At 38.1% G+C, this 20,472-nt stretch overlaps 1 protein-coding gene across 1 annotated transcript; it reads left to right on the top strand.

Annotated features, from left to right (window-relative positions):
* The first annotated feature begins 231 nt into the window (after nt 1-231).
* Nucleotides 232-7,212, top strand: LOC115923286 (enteropeptidase-like). Its single transcript, XM_030983714.1, has 5 exons — nt 232-334; nt 3,297-3,418; nt 6,204-6,326; nt 6,828-6,906; nt 7,208-7,212. The coding sequence occupies exons 1-5, from the start codon at nt 232-234 to the stop codon at nt 7,210-7,212; spliced, it is 432 nt and encodes a 143-aa protein (XP_030839574.1).
* The last annotated feature ends 13,260 nt before the right edge of the window (nt 7,213-20,472 follow it).

Below are 20,472 nucleotides of genomic sequence, written 5' to 3'. Positions count from 1 at the left end.
GATAAAGAGAATCACTCGACCGTTTTTGTATGGGGATGAAGAACTGAATTATGGTTAGCTACATTGTAGTAAGCTACCCTTTTATTTAAATTTGACATTTGAATGCCTATTATGTTTATTCATCCCGATCATATTGAAATAAAAGTAATTATATTATATTGGTGTCAATCATATACAGTGCTATTTTCCTATGACTTCGGCACAAGTATAAGTGAGACGTTCTGTGGCATGATGCAAGGTGTAGACGATGACTTTGACTGGAAACTGGCCTCAACTTCTGGTACAGCAAACACTGGACCTTTACAGGATCACACAGGCAATACAGGAGCAGACGGTAATAGCGATGGTTCAAAACATTTGATTCATTGTTAAAGGGATAGTTGAGTTCTGTTGCAGAGGGCGCTACACAAAATATTTTTTTTTTGTGAGAGAATAAAATGAGAATAATAAAATAAAATAAAATGAGTGTCAAATTTGAAAGAACATAATATTTAAATGACAAAATCATCTTTGTATGATCAAAATCGGTTCTGAGACGGCTGAAATATAACGATTTCTAATACTTGTGAACCACCACAAATATTAGATATTTTGACAAATTTGAAAAAACCGTTGAAAAAAACAAAATGACGCCTTTTACATCGTATTTCAGCCAATGACAATGTTGGCTTTTTTGTTGGTATTTTCGTGTTGCTTCTATTACCCACAATCAGCCGGCTCATGTATTGTTATTTTTAATTAAATAATTAATTAACGGTCACCGTGTTTTTTTAAAAGTGGAGCTGCATTGGTATGATCGTATTGGCTAAATTACACACATTTTGGGGTCTAAAATTACCTTCGTGCTAATTTTAGGTTCTAAAAGGGCACTATAAATGTCATATAACAGAATAAGAGCATTAACCATGCACTTTGAAGGCATTTGCGGTCTGAAAACTGAACTCAACTATCCCTTTAAGTTAAATAATAACTTTTCTTTGGTGAATGGATTTCAAAAGCTCAGTATCGGCAAATTCAAAGTACTTGGTATTTATGTCTCATGCACGCTTACGTTAGGCTAGGTTACGGTAATATGACTAAACATTGGCATTAGACGTATCATTTTACTGTATTTGCCCTAGCAGGGCTTGCAAATCAACGATCATCATGTACACTATGAGGCATCTTCTGAGAAAGCAGATACAAGACCTTAACAGGGTCACCAGAGGCGGCGCTCCCGGGAGGGGGGGGGGGGGGGGGGGGGGGGGGGGGGGGGGGGGGAGGCACAGTGCCCTCCCACTTTTTCAAGTACCCCCAAAGTGCCCCCTTTTACACAACAAAAGTGCCTCTTTAACTTTGACAAGTGCCCCTATTAATTTGTAAAAGTTCCCCTTCCCCTTTTCAACTCTGATAATTCCCCCTTTTATTTTGACACGTACCCCTTGTCCTTCGACAAGTTCCCATTGTACTTTGCAATAAGTGTCCATTTTCTATTCTCATAAGTGCCTTTTTTAATCTCCAGTAAGTGCCCCTTTTCGGGTACGAGAAGCGCCCTTTCACCTCTGATAATTGCCCTATTCACATCTGAGAGGTGCCCCTTTTGCTTTGACAAGTGCCCCTTTTCCTTTGTAGAACTGCTCCATCCCCTTTTAATAACTACCCTTTTTTAACTCGGATAAGCGCATCTTATATTTTCACAAGATTGTGCCCTCTTTCCTTTCTAATAAGTGACCCTTTTCACCTCTTGTTAAAGACCCTATTCAGTTATGAGAGATAGTCGTTTTACTTTGACAAGTGTCACTTCTCCCCCTGATAAGTGCTCTTTGCATCTCTAATTAATGCCCCCTTTTATTTAAGACACGTCCCCCTTTTCCTCCCTAATGAATGCTCTTTTCTTCCTTCTCGTCAGTTTTCCTTCCCCTCCTCATAATTACCCCTTTTCATCTCCGTCAAGTGCCCCGTTAATTTTAACATGTGCCTCTTTTTCTTTCTAATAAGAGCCACTTCCCCCTTCTCAAAAAAGGCCCCGTTTACCTCCCATAAATGCCCCTATTAAAATCTGACCGGTGTCCCTTTTCTTTCAACAATTCCCTTTATTATTAGTGCCCCTTTTTCATTTTCATTAGTGCTTCTTTTGATATATGGTCAGTGCCCCTTTTCACTTCTTATAAATGCCCCTATCAAAATCTGATGGGTGCCTCTATTCCGTCGACACTGCCCATTTCCCATTCTCATAAGTGCCTTTTTCATCCCTGGTGAGTACCTCTTTGTTTTAGATGTAAAAAGTGCCCCATTTCCACCTCTGATAGTTAGCCTTTGTACTTTGACACGTGCTCCTTTTATTTTCTAATAGGTGTCTTATCCCTTTCGATAAGTGTCCCCTTTTCCTCTCATCATTAAACGTGCCTCTAATTTCAAGCGATTAAGAGCAATTCCCCCCCCCCCCAAAAAAAGAAGCTCGCTCACTATGCTCTCTCGCATTTATAGATGTTATAATTATGTTACTTCAAAAGTCTTTTCAGTCTTCCGTCATAAGAATGTGCTTATGAGCGCTATACAAGAACCCACTATTATTATTATTATTATTATTATTATCCCATCAGGATTGGGTTTTTACTGTCTCTAAGATGTAATTTTTCGCAATGAGACCTCACAACTCTTTATATTTTTCCTCGCTCGCTTTGCTCGCTCGCAAATGAGTTTTCAGACCATCTCATCCAACTTCAAAGTATGATGCGAAAGCAATATCTTATATGATGTATATAGAAAAACATATTATGAAATCATCTCTGATAATGATTGTCATCACAATATAGGGGTTTATACCAATGTTTAAACATTGTATATTTTCGCTTTGAGATTTCCCTTTGAAGGTGCCCTTTTTTTCCCAGAAAGTGCCCCTGTTTTGGTGCCCTCCCACTTTAAAAGTCGCTCCGCCGCCTCTGAGGGTCACACAGGCAATATAGGAGGGACTGGTATTATATTTCATTTTTCTCTTATGCCAGCCATCTCAAGTTATCTGTAGAGACCATAACAAAACATGTGGTAGAAAAGGACATTACAAAAAATACAAAATCCCCAAACTAAATATTGAGACCTTTCATACATGTATGTATATCAATCTAATCGCCCTCACACCTAACTAATTACACCTCAATCACACTACCAACGCGACTCCACACTTACTGTACATCAACTGATTCGGGGGGCATTCGCGGTATTGTATTGTTTTAGTTGGTCTGTCGTCGGTCTGGTGTCGTTTCGGCAGTATGAATGACGTATCTTCAGGAAGTATTTGTGTCATTTCTCAACGGCAGGAAGGTTCTTATGGGCAGACTCATATAATGGAGGTGGAGGTCAGAAGGCTGCCATAGCAACCCCTCCATTCAATCTGACAGGAGATGAAGGATGGCTAACATTCTGGTATCACTTATATGGGGTAAGTATACACGTATGAATAGAAATTATAACATCACCATGACCTCTGTCGTGACTATTATAGCCTCTCCTCCAATCAATTTCAATGAAATGATGTAGGCTTGCTATCCTTGTGAAAGCTTTACATACGACAACAGATAGCCATAATATTATTAATTGTCCTTTCTTAAAGATATTTAATATTTTGAAGTACATGACCAACCCCAAAACTATGATTCACAAAAGAGAGCTACACCATCCCTAAGATTGGATCCAAGGACACCTGCCTCCTGGACATCCACCCCGGATAACCACCCCTGTCAACTATCCCCTTGGATAACTACCCCCCTAGGACAACCACCCTCTAGGGCGACTACCCCCGGGATCATATGGAAACGTTTGCTTGTATGTGTCTCATAAAAGAAGTTGACCACAAACTGACTCCCACACGGTGTTGAGTGCTCAGGGGTCACAGGCCACTGGCTTCATCGGGCAGGTAGTTCCATTATGTGAATGGGTAAATTAACTATTACAAAATGAGGGGACACATTATATTGTACAATAGGGACACACGTTGCAGAACATACTCTTTTATTGACTTACTCACTACATGAAACTATAAAACTAAAATGCATTTTGTATTCTAACAATTGGAGTACAAATAATAATAACAGGTGAATGAAATGCATAAACACCACAAACACCTGGGGAGGAAGCATTCATAAATTTGAATACATATAGTTGATAAACGACTCCGATAAAACTATAAAACTAAAAAAAAAATTGCGTTCTGGCAATAGACCATTTTCGTAATGTAACCAAATTTAATGCACAAGTCTTTGTGAAGTGCCTCAATACAAATTATTTCATTCACCTGGTAAGAATAATAGTATTTCAATAGTCAGAATGCAAAATGCATATATCAAGTGTTGCTAGGTAGGTCAAGCCATAATGTTTGTCCAACCTGGCAACAACTAATGTATGCAGTTTGGATTCTGTCTATTGAAATACTATTATTCTTACCAGGTGGATGAAATACTTTTTATTGAGGCACTTCACAAAGACTTATGCATTAAATTTGGTTACATTACGAAAATAGCCTATTAGAGTAAGAATGATAGCAGGTGAATGAAATGCTTCAACAACACAAACACCTTGGAAGCTAGGAAGCATCCATAAATTTGAATAATTTAGTTGATAAACGACTCCGCATGTGGACGTTTGGTGGAGCAGAAAGCATTGGATTATTAACAACACGAACCCATTTTAAGACCGTCACCACTACTGGGCCAGAAGGGATTAGACCACACAGAGAGCCATCAAGGTCACTGTGACAGGTGGCTATCTCATTAACTCAGCTCTCATTTAACATAAGAAAAAGAGGATCATGGGGGACCAACAGGCACCGATTCGGGAAGTTTTCTATATAGAGGGAGCAAGTAGCTACGAGTATGGCAGTGTGCCTTTAACAGAATGTCGGAACGTAAATTAAATTTGGCGCGGTTGGAAAATGCATCTTTCTACCCTGCGACTTTAATGGTACGATCCAATAAATTAAAACAGTAAAATGGATCTTATTTTAAAATTGCTCATTAAATAAAACCCAAAACCTCAGTGATATCAGAAAAAATATGTTATATCTTACTAATAATATTAAAAAAGATGTATAAACATTGTGAAAGTGTCGCATTTTACGATAAAAAGACACCGATTTAGCGAAGATGACGTCATTAGTGCGCTTGCATCAGGGAATTCAAGGTCAAAAGGTCAATTCAGACGCTGATAAGTTAATGATCGAGCCTTTTTGTTTCCTTTATTCCGACAAAATTATACAATCAATCAAAACAAGTTTAATACCAGGAGAAAGCTAACGATTAGTATTTTCATTAACCGCTTGCCCCAAAGTCGCTTGACCACAGTGAAACGAGTGAGAGCTTGCGAGAGCGGCCAAAGTGTGATTGAAACTCGCTATTTGCTCTTCTCCAACGCAAAAAGACACGATATTGTGCTGGATAAATGTATTTTTCCGACAAAAGTACAGAAAAATTGCATATGGTCTTTTTATATTATAATTTATGAAATGTTACCCGAGTGAATTCCGGGTGCCCCAATGCTGGAAAGAAACGCACATTTTAGAAAACTTTACTTTTTCATGGAAAAATGCTTATTTGATCTATGCACACAAGTCAGATTTAGCGGATGATACAACGTTTCCATATGAGTACCCCCGGAGTATTCCCACCAGACAGCTATCCCCTAGGAAAACTACCCCCGGACAACTACCCCCGGACAACTACCCCATAGGACAAATAACATCGGACAATTACCCCCGGATAACTACCCCCAGACAACTACTCCCGACGACAACCATCCTCTAGGACCACTACCTCCCTGACAACTATCCTAAGGGTTAGTTGTTCGGGGGGTAGTTGTCCCGGAGGTAATCGTCCTAGATGGTGGTTGCCCTAGGCACATTTTTGTTTTAAGCCTGGAAATTTCAAAATTCGTTCAAATGAGGGGGGGGGGGGTTACTTTTTTTTGGTCACTATTTTGCACTTTTGTTTGTATTGTTTTGTTTAAATATTTATTTAAAAACAAAGTGAGGGGGGGGGGTTCAACCCCCCCCCCCCCCCCCCCCCCTCTGCGTGCGCGTCTAGGTATGCAATTGTGTGAAGGAGGGGACGGGTTGGTGCTTTGTGTCTCTTCCTACAATATGTGTTTTTGTTTGTAATTTTGAATTGTATATTGTGCTTGATATTGACCAAATTGCAATACTAATACACAATATTCTACTGTATAAAATCTAGGATGGAAAACTTGAGATCAGAGTGTGTCAGGATGGAGAGACAGTTCTCGCATTTGATGGAGATCAAGAAAACGAATGGCATGAACAGAACATGACTGTGTCATGTGGAGATAATCCAGTTCAGGTAATTTAAGCCGAGTGGGTCTAAAGATATCTTTTAATATTCGTAGCAACAGCAACAGCGACCACTATAATTTTGTTTACCAATCATGCCCATGAAAGCTTATTCATGAGGACCTACAAATATTATTAACCAAGCAATTGCCAGGTTGGAGGTGGAAGAGGGATTAGTATCTTGCCAAACGACAACAATTACCGGGCTTTTATTCAAACCCTAAATCAATTAAAAGAACGTCTATACACGGCAACTCCTATAATCACAAAAGAAAAAAAAAAGAAAAAGAAAAATCGATGAAGGAATAGTATGACTAATTGACGTGTAATAACAATTATAAAACAAGTAGCATCCGCTGTTTTTTTAAACAAATGTCGTAATTAAAAAGAGCATTTTTGCCAATGTCAAAAATGGGTCATGTTTTACATTGTTTAATCGCACTTATAATTTGGTAAGCTTTGGAAATCATTGTTGAATTTATTTTAATACAAGCAATATATACATTCATAGATTACTTTCACGTCAACTAGAAGTTCATCATTGAGTGATGTGGGTGGTGATGATCTCTTTCTCTACCACCGTTTACCGAGTGAGTATTCTAATTTAATAATTTTGACACATAATCAAGTGATTCTGAATAATCAAATATGATGATATTATAATGAAATTCATTTTTTTGTTATGGGTTTTGACATTCAAGTGGATTTAGCGCCATTTGAAATTGAGCTCTTTTTATATTTCGAATCAAAATAAATTGATGCAATTAAAGCAAATTAATAATAAAGAGGCAAGCCAACAACTTAAATGTACCGCTAGGAGATGTTTAAACATAAATATTTGGGGCTCACCCATATAGGCCTATACATTATTTGATATAATACGTAAATTAGGATAGCGTTTACCATATTTTAATCATCCTTATTTAGTGATTTTTTCCCCCACAGAGGCAACCACTGGATCATTATCAACACCACATTCGTCAAGTATGACAACGCCATCCTCTATTGATACAACACCACATATTGCTATGTCATCCTCTATCGTTACATCATCGCATATGGTTCCACCATTCCAGACGACAGTCCAAAGCCCATTACCCTATACTGAGAAGTACAGTGAATCTTACAAAGGTAATTGGAGGTATTCATATATAATTAATTTGATGCTGTGAAAGGGCACATGAAAATATTGTCTTTTGTGTAGTGCCTATTTCGTTGTGAAGCTTAAAAAAACCTGTTTATTACAACTACACCTGTAGCACTTATACTGTATTATGTTCATGGCATTGTGGACTTTTATTTAACCTTCGCAAATTCTATTCTCTCATTTCCTTTCGCATTACGTATACATATAGTAAAGCATTGTGTTACAAACTTTAAATTGTCTTTACACACATGATATGAACAGTTTAGGTGATTGATGTATTTCATTAATCTCTTTTAATTTTTATGTGTAGAGCTTGCTATTGGAGTCGGAGTCGTGGCATTGCTGCTGTTTGTGTTTGGAGTTGTGATTACCTTTCTGTACATCAAACTAAGGTATACATGCATCAGCTCTAAAATGTATAATATCTGTAATAAATATACCTACATGCTTTTATCATATATGTCTAATACTGTGATTGCGAAAATCATTAACGAATTGCTATATTTCGATCATATTAGCAATCGGACATTAGCAGTGACATCCACGTCGTTGATTAAATTAATTAAAGTTATACTGAATAGTTTGTTTGCATAACAACATCGATACCGTGGACAAATTATGTTCCAGTGGTTCCTTTTTTCATACATCCACTGGAGCCGGGGACTGGGGTCCAGATATAGAAAAAAGTCCTTCGAATATTTTACATATCACGTTAATAAAAATCTGCACCTTGCACTCCTGATATTCATAAAACGTTTTAAAACTTATATATGAATTTGTTTTAATCTTTTTGCAATGACGACCTTCGTCATTGCCTTGTTTTCGTTCACATTCTGCCCCATTAATATTCTCCTTTTCCTTTTCCTTATCCTTATCCTTATCGTCCGGAAATCGCATTCGTTTTGCACGTAGTGCTTGTGATTCCTAGTAAGGTGCTTTCCTCATGTCCTTTTCCTTTCAAATTTCATAGGCATAGTCTCTAACATCTCATCAAGGTCACTACATTCTTCGATTTTGGAAATCACTCATGCATGACCGTCCAGGTGCCATTTTGTCCGTTTCTGGTCCATTTTAAGGCCTTTATATCTTCCTTCCTATCTCCACTATCCTAGATCCTACAAACTTCTAACAAATTCCTCTAGATAGTCTGAGAGATGTTCTTTTATCTGCGACACATGACTTGACCTTCAAAATGCCATCTTCATACTCGAAATTCAAATCTAAAACCGACTCCGTCAAAAATCTCTCAAGTTCTTGAAAAATGGACCCCTAAATAATCTAAAACTGCCATAACTTTCTCATATAAATTCCATTTTGTATTTAAATCTCACAGTATCTTTATCTCATAATTGCACATAGCCATGCCAAATTTCACGCTCCAATGGCTTTGCACAACATAAATAGCGCCCTCTAAAGTTCTGGGAATTGGCTTTCTGTCTGTGGCCGTATCTCCATAATGTCTTGGCAAACCCGTACCCTTTTTTGGATTTAGATACTTGAAGATATGCCCTTTCCAGCCATATACAAAATTATATACCCTATCACTGACCAAATTTGAGAAAATTGCCCTCCAAATTCGCCATTTTCAAGAAAATTGAGAAATAACTTCAACTTGCTCTAAAATGGCGATCGTTATACCTACATCAATGAAACTTTGCAGACATATGTATCCATATACGTGACAACTGTCTGCCAAGTTTAATAAAATTCGAATATGTCAGCGCAAAGTTATCGCCAAAAATGATGAATTTACTATGGATTACGTAATAGCGCGTTCAATGCGCGTAATACATTGCGCGCAGTTAACAATGGTGTCAAACTGACCGCAATGAAGTGCCCTTTCGGATGATACCAAGTATTATATATGTTCACACAGAAAATTGTGAGTAAATCGCATTTGAACAAAGATCACTACACGAATTCCGCCGAGTTTCCGCCCGAACCTAACACGTTTCGGCTATGACGTCATTTTTTCAGACTGCTTTTCGCCCCTTAAACGTCTTTTTTTTTCCTTGAAAATTTGCAGTGACATGCCGAGTTCCAATACGCAGGGCACCTCTTGGCCGGATTTTTGAAATTGGTCAAGGGGGCCATTTAAGACGCCATTTTGTCCTATACATCTATTTTACATCACGTGTTTCGATAGGATTATCATAGAAAAAAAGAGAGTGGTTTACAATAACAACCATGAAATTCTCTTTCTAATGATACCAAATACGGCCCATAAAGAGACGTAAAGAGAGAGAGAAAAAACAATTTAACTCCGGCCATAATACAGATCCTGCACGTTTTCCGCCCATGCATTACACGCATTGTCTATGGGGCATATCGGGTTCACGCTTTTGGCCCCCAGAACGAACTTGATTGCAATGTCAAACATGCACCAAATCCCATTGGTTTGTGCACGCAGTGCTTGCGAGCCCTTTCTAGGTTCTTTCCCCTATCCCAATTTCTTTCAAACTTCGTAGGCATAGTACCATCCCATCAAGGTCACTGTTGATGCCTTTCTTTCGCCCTACCTATCTCCAATATCACAGAAGCTACAGACTTCGTGCAAATTGCTCTGGATAGTCCGAGAGAAGCTCTTTCGTTCGACACGTAGAAACACGGCGTCATTGCACGCACATCGTTCTGACACGATTGCATTTCTAGTTTGGATTTAGATACTTGAAGATATGCCCTTTCCAGCCATATACAAAATTATATACCCTATCACTGACAAAATTTGAGAAAATTGCCCTCCAAATTCGCCATTTTCAAGAAAATTCCGAAATAACTTCAACTTGCTCTAAAATGGCGATCTTTATACCTACATCCATGAAACTTAGCAGACATATGTATCCATATACGTGACAACTGTTTACTAAGTTTGGTAAAATTCGAATATGTCAGCGCAAAGTAATCGCCAAAAATGATGAATTTACTATGCATTACGTAATAGCGCGTTTAATGCGTGCAATACATTGCGCGCAAATAACAATGGTGTCAAACTGACCGCAATGAAGTGCCCTTTCGAATGATACCAAGTATGATATATGTTCATACAGAAAATTGTGAGTAAATCGCATTTTAACAAAGGTCACTACACGAATTCCGCCGAGTTTCCGCCCGAATATAACACGTATCGGCTATGACGTAATTTTTCAGACTGCTTTTCGCCCCTTAAACGTCCTTTTTTTTCCTTGAAAATTTGCAGTGACATGCCGAGTTCCAATACGCAGGGCACCTCTTGGCCGGATTTTTAAAATTGGTCAAGGGGGCCATTTAAGACGCCATTTTGTCCTATAAATCTATTTTACATCACGTGTTTCGATAGGATTATCATAGAAAAAAAGAGAGTGGTTTACGATAACAACCATGAAATTCTCTTTCTAATGATACCAAATACGGCCCATAAAAAGACATAAAGAGAGAGAAAAAAAACAATTTAACTCCGGTCGTATTACAGATCCTGTACGTTTTTCGCCCATGCATTACACGCATTGTCTATGGGGCATATCGGGTTCACGCTTTTGGCCCCCAGAACGATCTTGATTGCAATGACGAACATGCACCAAATCCCATTGGTTTTTGCACGCAGTGCTCGCGAGCCCTTTCTAGGTTCTTTCCCCTATCCCAATTTCTTTCAAACTTCGTAGGCATAGTCACTACCATCCCATCAAGGTCACTGTTGAGGCCTTTCTTTCGCACTATCTATCTCCAATATCACAGAAGCTACAGACTTCGTACAAATTGCTCTGGATAGTCCGAGAGAAGCTCTTTCGTTTGACTTATCGAAACATGGCGTCATTGCACGCACATCGTTGGGACACGATTGCATTTCTAGTATTCTCCTCCTTAGTGTTTTCCTTATCGTTATCGTCAGGAAATCGCATTCGTTTTGCACGTAGTGTTTGTGATTCCTAGTTAGGTGCTTTTCTCATGTCCTTTTCCTTTCACATTTCATAGGCATAGTCTCTAACATCTCATGAAGGTCACTACATTCTTCGATTTTCGAAATTACTCATGCATAACCGTCTAGGCGCCATTTTGTCCGTTTCTGGTCCATTTTAAGGCCTTTCTTTCTTCCTTCCCATCTCCACTATCCTAGATCCTACAAACTTCTAACAAATTCCTCTAGATAGTCTAAGAGATGTTCTTTCATCTGCGACGTATGATTTGACCTTCAAAATGCCATCTTCGTACTCGAAATTCAAATCGTAAACCGACTCCGTCAAAAAAATCTCAAGTTCTTGAAAAATGGACCCCTAAATAATCTAAAACTGCCATAACTTTCTCATATAAATTCCGTTTTGTATTTAAATCTTACAATATCTTTATCTCATAATTGCACATAGCCGTGCCAAATTTCACGCTCCATTGGCTTTGCACAACATAAATAGCGCCCTCTAAAGTTCTGGGAATGGGCTTTCTCTCTGTGGCCGTATCTCCATAATGGCTTGGCAAACCCGTACCCTTTTTTGGATTTAGATACTTGAAGATATGCCCTTTCCAGCCATATACAAAATTATAACCCTATCACTGACCAAATTTGAGAAAATTGCCCTCCAAATTCGCCATTTTCAAGAAAATTCCGAAATAACTTCAACTTGCTCTAAAATGGCGATCGTTATACCTACATCAATGAAACTTGGCAGACATATGTATCAATATACGTGACAACTGTTTACAAAGTTTGGTAAAATTCGAATATGTCAGCGCAAAGAAATCGCCAAAAATGATGAATTTACTATGCATTACATAATAGCGCGTTTAATGCGTGCAATACATTGCGCGCAGATAACAATGGTGTCAAACTGACTGCAATGAAGTGCCCTTTCGAATGATACCAAGTATAGTATATGTTCACACAGAAAATTGTGAGTAAATCGCATTTGAACAAAGGTCACTACACGAATTCCGCCGAGTTTTTGCACGAATCTAACACGTGTCGGCTATGACGTAATTTTTCAGACTGCTTTTCGCCCCTTAAACGTCCTTTTTTTTCCTTGAAAAGTTGCAGTGACATGCCGAGTTCCAATACGCAGGGCACCTCTTGGCCGGATTTCTAAAATTGGTCAAGGGGGCCATTTAAGACGCCATTTTATCCTATAAATCTATTTTACATCACGTGTTTCGATAGGATTATCATAGAAAAAAAGAAAGTGGTTTACAATAACAACCATGAAATTCTCTTTCTAATGATACCAAATACGGCCCATAAAGAGACGTAAAGAGAGAGAGAAAAAGACAATTTAACTCAGGTCATAATACAGATCCTGTACGTTTTCCGCCCATGCATTACACGAATTGTCTATGGAGCATATCGGGTTGACGCTTTTGGCCCCCAGAACGATCTTGATTGCAATGACGAACATGCACCAAATCCCATTGGTTTTTGCACGCAGTGCTAATTGCAAGCCCTTTCTAGGTTCTTTCCCCTATCCCAATTTCTTTCAAACTTCGTAGGCATAGTCACTACCATCCCATCAAGGTCACTGTTGAGGCCTTTCTTTCGCCGTACCTATCTCCAATATCACAGAAGCTACAGACTTCGTACAAATTGCTCTGGATAGTCCGAGAGAAGCTCTTTCGTTTGACACGTAGAAACACGGCGTCATTGCACGCACATCGTTGTGACACGATTGCATTTCTAGTTTTAAATTGTTTTCATCACCTTATTTGTAGAAGCACTGCTAGAGATAGGTTTGGGAGGCTCAAGCCTCTCATCAAAAAATAAATCTTCATGCCCCATCCCCCCCCCCCCAAAAAAAAAAAAAAAAAAAAAATCTTCAAGGATTATTTCCACTTTCAAGAAGCAGTAACAAATACTAAGTAGGTAAATGAACATTTACAAAATACGCAATCGGTGGATTAAACATCTTCATATATGTCGCTTGTTTTCTCTTTTGTTCATTATTATTTTACAGGATCACTATGTCGAAAATGAAAATGGAGCAACCAGAGAAGCCGTATATGGACCTGGTCCCCACTGGTACGACACCAACATATGAAACCATGGCAACTGATTCTGTGTCAAAGGTCGGGGATAGTTCATATGAGAACCAATCAGTAGTGACGCAACATCAACATATCAATCAAATAACAGTGGAAGATGAATATGAGTATGCGATTTCCATTTAGGACAATATCTTGTTCAAAAATCTATTAACTGTAAGGCCTTTAGTATATCATGTCAATATTTTAGTACGTAAATAATATACGGTCAAATAGCTCTATACTCATTCTGGGAAGAAAAAGATGCAGCAATGTCATACAAACTGAGGTTGATTGATATGAGTATGCACTCTCTGTCTAGATTACTTTAACAATATTTGTGCATACAATTTTGTTTAAATCATCAATTAACTAAATATCGATATATCTGATTTGTACTATGTAAGTATTACTAGGGTCTATTCGCTCTCTACTAGTGTTACATTTAGTGACGCAGCATGAAGTTCTCTATCTTCAAATATCAACGAGCGATGGATGTGAATACCCACCCTCTGTCTAAATCACTTAAAATGTAGTTGTGCATACAAAAATCAATATACTGTGTATTGATATAAATGGTTGAAATCATGCTTATTGTGTAAGTAATTGTATTGCCGAACCGCTTTATACTATAATTCAAACTGTAGTTCCAAACTTTGAACTTATCCATCTTCAAATATCAGTGAGCGATGAATAGGAGTATGCCCTCTCTGTCTAAATTACTAAAAATAATAGTGCATATTGATTTTAAAAAAAGAGTAGCTAATACAAGCGATCTGATTTTGTAACATGTACAATTGTAAGGTACCAACCCTTCAAATAACTTCTCCCTTCTTCTCTCTCTCTTCTCTTAAGTTTATTGTTATAGATATGTTATGTAGAATATAATTATTATGTTATTATGTAATTCATTTGTATAACTGTTTTGTTAAAGCGACCCCACAACAAGCCTCGTACATCTTAGGAATTTCGCCTCCTTCCTGCATAATAAATATGTTTTCGACGATATTATGTTCAGTTTGAACAACAGAAGGTAATTATATATTTATGGCATTGAACTGAATATAAATGTAGTCATTTGACATCTTCGTTGAACTTCTAATATCTGAAGACGATTGATATAAATATGCATCCTCTATCTACTACACTTTCAAGTGTTTTTACAATATTGTTGAAATAAAATGTGCTGAAAAAATTGCTGAACTGAGAATAACTTACTTCATGTTGGGAGTGCGTCTTACCTACAACATTAAATACCCAGAAAACTTTACCCACAACTCTAACATCTAGAAAACGTTACCTGAAACCCTGAAAACACTGACAAAAATCTACCTAAAACCCTCCATAATTTACCATTTCCTGTTTACTCTATACTATTACTATCTCCCTCCTTGGCTTTACCTCTCGCTTCATCTCTCTGTCCCACCCTCTCTCTATCCATCTACCAACTTAACGTTCTATCTATCTCGTATCCAGCCTTTTCACAAGGCCTCGTGACTTCGGATATTTTCCACCACATTCAGCAGCTGAGATGAGTTTAGAGACCCGGGGTGAACGCGCGATCGAGTGGCTTTAGCCGCGAGGCCTTTTGGATTCCGGCTTTTACAGCTCTGCATGAATTATTCATGACTTTGGATGTATTGACCAATCAGAATTGCCATCTCCCAGTTCATTTCGTTCGTGGTTCGTTCATTATCAAAACATATAAGAAAAGTTAAAAGACGTAAACTAGTTTTGCTTATGAGATGAACATATAAATGATTAATACAAAATGTCACATCTAAATCTATTTCAGATGCAAAATTACAATAAAATAGGAAGCATTTGATGACTTGAGCTAACAATTGTAAGTGAGATAATTGGTTTTCCCTGCATATAAAATTAACCAGTCTAACTCGTTTCGTTCAATGTTATAGGTATTCGTACTACGTAGAGATTACTGTAAACGTGATGGATAATATATGCCGACGTCACCTTTCAAAATATCCTATTTTGTAAATGCAGGTTTTACGTTTTAGGACAATTACTACCCCTGGATAACTACCCCCGAACAACTACCCCCTAGGATAGTTTTCAGGGGGATAGTTGTCCTAGAGGATGGTTGTCGTAGGGGTACTTGTCTGGGGAAGTTGTCCGGGCGTAGTTGTCCTGGGGTAGTCGCCGTAGAGGGTGGTTGCCCTAGGGGGTAGTCGTCCTCGGGGGTAGTTGTCCTACGGGGTAGTTGACTAGGGGTGGTTATCCGGGGTGGATGTCCAGGGGCTAGGTGTCCTAGAACCGGTTCATCTACCTATCTATCCATCTATCTATCCCTTTTCTCACCCCCTCTAATTTCTCTCTATCACTGTTAACTGTAATATGTTGTATGTTGTTTCATTTATCTTTTTTTCTCAGACTAATGTATGTGTTATTTTCCCCCTGTATATTAAGTCATTAGTTTAAATCAGTGAACCTACACGCAACAAGCCTAGCTTATATGTTCCATTTCCGTATTAAATGATTTACAGAACATTTGTCTACATTTTTTACCAGTCATTTTGGACAAGGAGATTAATATTCTTGGTTTGGACGGGTAGTGGTCGCTTTTATTCCTAGACAGTGTTAGCTTTAACAAAATCGGAATAACAAATCACGTTACAAGTACTTTCGTTTCCAAGCGGTATTAATCATCAGCAAGATTTTTCAATATTCAATTGATTGCTAAATCAACCCCCTTTGCTAAGTCCTGAAAGCCTCCCTCCCTCAATTACTACAAACACAATGGCCCGAATTCACAAAGGAGGTTTGTCGATAAACCTTCTTTTGTTTCGCTAGACCTCCTTTTGTTCTTTACAAACCAGGTTTGTAAAAAACGCGTAAAAACGCGTCATATGACGTACGAAAACCAATGTTTGTCGACAAACCTCCTTTGTGAATTCGGGCCTATAGGTGCAGCATGATTCGCTCAACAGAAAGCATGATAGGGATTGCCTTAGATTAACTAGGAAGATTCAGTTGTACTTCCATAAATTTGTCCATAAACTAGTGACTCATATTCTACTGAAATTTGAAACCGACGCAGTATTATGCTTTTTTGTTTAGAATCAGTTTTAACAAATAAAGTTAGTCTGGGGCCTCAGTTTTTATTTAGTTTAACGTAATATATGCCAAGGGATTTGTTAAAATAAATTAGTAACATCAAGAACATTGTGAACATAGTACAATGAAAAGGCTGCGTATTATTTAGAAAGACTGAATAACTATTCACATTATGGAGCTTACACTAGATCATTTGTCTTAATATTGATTTTCCATTTTGGTGAAACTAATTTGGCAATGATAGACTCATGTCAATGGCCCGGGCCTTTCACACGAGCACAAAGTGTTAAATACTTGACCAGAACGCAACTGACAAATTGAAAAATTCAAAAAATGTAAATGTCCATTTCAATTTTCTATTTACAGACGTTCAGAAAAATTATGTTCAACTCCATTTGTCATGTAAGTTATCGTGAGAACAAAACCCTGTCGCGGTGTGATCATCTTTTCCATTTTTAACTTCCTCATTACCGTAGCGTATTGCGAGTGATAGTTGGGACAAGTACGCACTCAAGGTTCATGGAGCTCCCAATAGTTCGCTCGCACACAATACAAACTCTTTGGGAGAATCTATTTCGGCTCTACAGCATGAATTTGACCTCTGAACGAACATGATTTCCGTTTGCGTAACTATTCCAACTATTCAAGATATGCTTATTTCTCCTGTGTGAGTCACAGGGTAAATAACTGTTCTTACTTCAAGCCTTCGTTAACTTGAGTCCAAAATTGCTTACAAATAAACGTCAATGGCAAACAGTAGAAAACAATTTCTTTTAAAAATTTCCACTGTCACTTTTAGTCTCGCACAAGCGTACTCGCATGAATATTGGCACGGTTTAATCATACAAAATATGTATAGCGGCCATACCATGCATATATGCCACTGAATTGTATGGTATGATTTTGTGCTTTAGGGATTTCATCCATTGTCGGATTGTATTGATACGTCAAAGTCATTTTTTTAATCATTTGTGATGTTGTCATGGCGTCATTCATAATTATTTTCCTGTTATGTGTACTGGCCACTCCAACTTCTTTTGGTGTCACTGAAAACCGTAAGTAGTTTTCCCATCACTTCATATTATAATGTTGGTCTGCATGATGGTTCTATAAAAGATCTCCCAACCTTGTATTATGCATACAAACAACGGGATTGTATATACAATAACCATATTATTCGGCAACAAGGTTGCATCATATCGTCACAAGACGTCTCTGTGGCATGGTCAGTAATTAGTGGGCGATTAAATAATGCACACAGATCCATTGGAAGATGATACAGACTAGATTATGAAGAAAGGGGAGACTAAATCCAACAAACTTGATATGTTACTGACCTTACGTCTCGTTATTGTTTAATTTTGAATACATTTTGTCTTTACCTGATAAAGAGATGGTTGAGTTCTGGGGAGAGGTGAAAAATAATTTGTGAGCGTTATCAGTTTTATTATGCAACTGTGGAAGAACATCAGAGAAAAAGGTTCCCTGAAAAGCATGGCTCTTCAAATGTATTCATATTCTAAATATGACAGGTAACAGCTTAAAAATGAGGCCCGATTGTTATGCCACATGTTTGTGAAGTGCATACACATATTTCTGTGTACAGATATAGTGCTTTGTACTTTACCAAGACTGAGCCAAACTTCTTCTCATTTTGATGACTCCAGAACGTTGCAGTACGCACCAATACTTATATGCTGCATGATCAACTTTTTCTGATCGATTCCACACAGTTTCTTTCACAATGCAATCGCATGACCTTTTAAGTCGGATATTTGGGCAAGTTTTCCACCATATAACCAATGCCGGCCAGAGATACCTATAATATGCCAAAAGACTATTATAAAGAGAATCGCTCTAACCGTTTTTGTATGGGGATGATGAACTGAATTTTGATGAGCTACTATTAAAGCTACCCTTTTATTTAAACTTAACATGTGAATGCCTATTTTATTTAGTCAGCCTAATCATAATGAAAGAAAAATCATTCTGTTGTATTGGTGTCGATCATTACACAGTGTTATTTTCCTGTGACTTCGGCACAAGTATGAGTGAGACGTTCTGTGGCATGGTGCAAGGTGTAGACGATGACTTTGACTGGAAGCTGGCCTCATCTTCTTGGAAATCAGAGACAGGACCTTTAAATGATCACACCGGCTATTCAGGAGTAGCAAGTAATGGCGATGGTCCAAAACATGTAAATCCTTTTTTTATAGGAGCGTGTGGATCTTGATGCACTCAGCGAAATGAATGCAGACAGGTCAAACAATAACTTGGGGGGGGGGGAATTGTAATAGCACATTATCGGCAAATTCAAAATACTTGGTTCTTTCATGTCCCATGCCAGCTTACGTTAGGCTAGGTCACGTTATAATGATTAAATTAATTAGTTATTACATTTTTGGTCAAGTCAAAGCTCCAGTAGGGCTTGCAAAATTAAAACAATCACCAGTTATACTAAGGCTTCTTCTGAGAAAGCAGATACAGGACCTTCACATGATCACACAGGCAATGTAGGAGGGACAGGCATTATATTTTATTTTTCTGTAATTGTCAGCCAGCTCACGCAATTTGTAGAGACCATAACAGAACATGACTGTGGTAGAAAAGGACATTAATTGTTTGATGGAGTTTTATTACAAAGAAAACGTCAATACAAAAAAGAAGCTAAATATTTAGAACTTCCATACTTGTTTGTCTATCAATCTCATCGTCCTCACATAAAATCCATTAGACTTCAGTCACACTACCAAAGCGACTCCATACTGACTTCAAACCATTAGCGGTATTGCAATGTTTGGGTTGGTCTGTCATCGGTCCGGTATCGGTTCGGTAGTGTGAATGATGTATCATCAGGAAGTATTTGTGTCATTCTTCATCGGCAGGAGGAAGATTCTTATGGACAGACTCAGATGATGTAGCTCCAGGTCAGAAGGCTACCATAGCAACCCCTCCATTCAATCTGACAGGTGATGAAGGGTGGCTAACCTTCTGGTATCACTTATATGGGGCAAGTATGAGTAGAAAGTATAACATCATCATGATCCCTGTCTGTCAAGTTTATTAAACTCTCCTTCGATCATTCCTAATGAGATGATGTAGACTTGCTATCCTTGTGCTAGATGTTAATACGACAACAGATATCCATCATATATTACTTGTGTTTTGTCAGAGATACTTAATATTGGGAAGTACATGACCTACCCCATATTTATGGTACCAGAAGGAAAGCCACACTACACCATCACTGAGATTGGTATCACGGCGGGGAAGTCGAAGCAGGGCTAGGGCATACCAATCCCATTCGGCCTAATTGGAAATATTGCTCAAAATAAACTTGAGAGCTGTATTAATCTCAACTGCTTGCCAAGCAGTTGGGTTAACTTTTACATTAAATACGTCTTTTACAATAACCAAATTAAGAACAATTCATGAGAATTCGTAAAACAGTAATAGAAAACAAAAATGTTGAAAACTTTAAGAGATTAAATACTAAACAATATGACATTTATGGGTATTTATTGGTCCGATGTGTAGCGGACACTCCTATTCATAAAAAAAAAAAAACATTATCCCCGCGCGAGGTCCAGTTGGCCTTTTAGCCTTGTGCCCAGTTAGCACGACCCCTAGCACAACACAAATACAGAGTATGCAACTTTTGGTTGGTGCTATTTTTCTCTTCCTATCTGTTTTTGTTTGTAATTGTATATTGTGTATTGTGCTTGATATTGACCTATTTGCAATAATACACAATGTTATATTATATGAAATCTAGGATGGAAAACTCGATATCAGTGTGTGTGAGGATGGAGAGACAGTTCTCAGCCTTTCCGGAGATCAAGGGAACGAGTGGCATAAACTGAACATCACAGTGTCATGTGGAAATAATCCAGTTCAGGTAATTGTAGTTTCTGCAGAGTGGGTCTAAAGACATCTTAGATTATTCATGATAACATAT

The sequence above is a fragment of the Strongylocentrotus purpuratus genome, unplaced genomic scaffold, assembly GCF_000002235.5.
Source record: "Strongylocentrotus purpuratus isolate Spur 01 unplaced genomic scaffold, Spur_5.0 spur5_scaffold_13, whole genome shotgun sequence".
NCBI classification, from domain to species: domain Eukaryota; kingdom Metazoa; phylum Echinodermata; class Echinoidea; order Camarodonta; family Strongylocentrotidae; genus Strongylocentrotus; species Strongylocentrotus purpuratus.
The sequence above is the reverse complement of the archived record's forward strand: the minus strand, read 5'-3'. Positions and strand labels throughout refer to the sequence as shown.

What these genes read in the sequence shown, in the direction of transcription:
- LOC115923286 (XM_030983714.1), top strand. Translation starts at nt 232, where the DNA reads ATGCAAGGTGTAGACGATGACTTTGACTGGAAACTGGCCTCAACTTCT. An exon ending in AGGCAATACAGGAGCAGACG is followed by an intron (nt 335 to 3,296) that starts GTAATAGCGATG and finishes TCTCAACGGCAG; the next exon opens with GAAGGTTCTTATGGGCAGAC. An exon ending in TCTGGTATCACTTATATGGG is followed by an intron (nt 3,419 to 6,203) that starts GTAAGTATACAC and finishes TATAAAATCTAG; the next exon opens with GATGGAAAACTTGAGATCAG.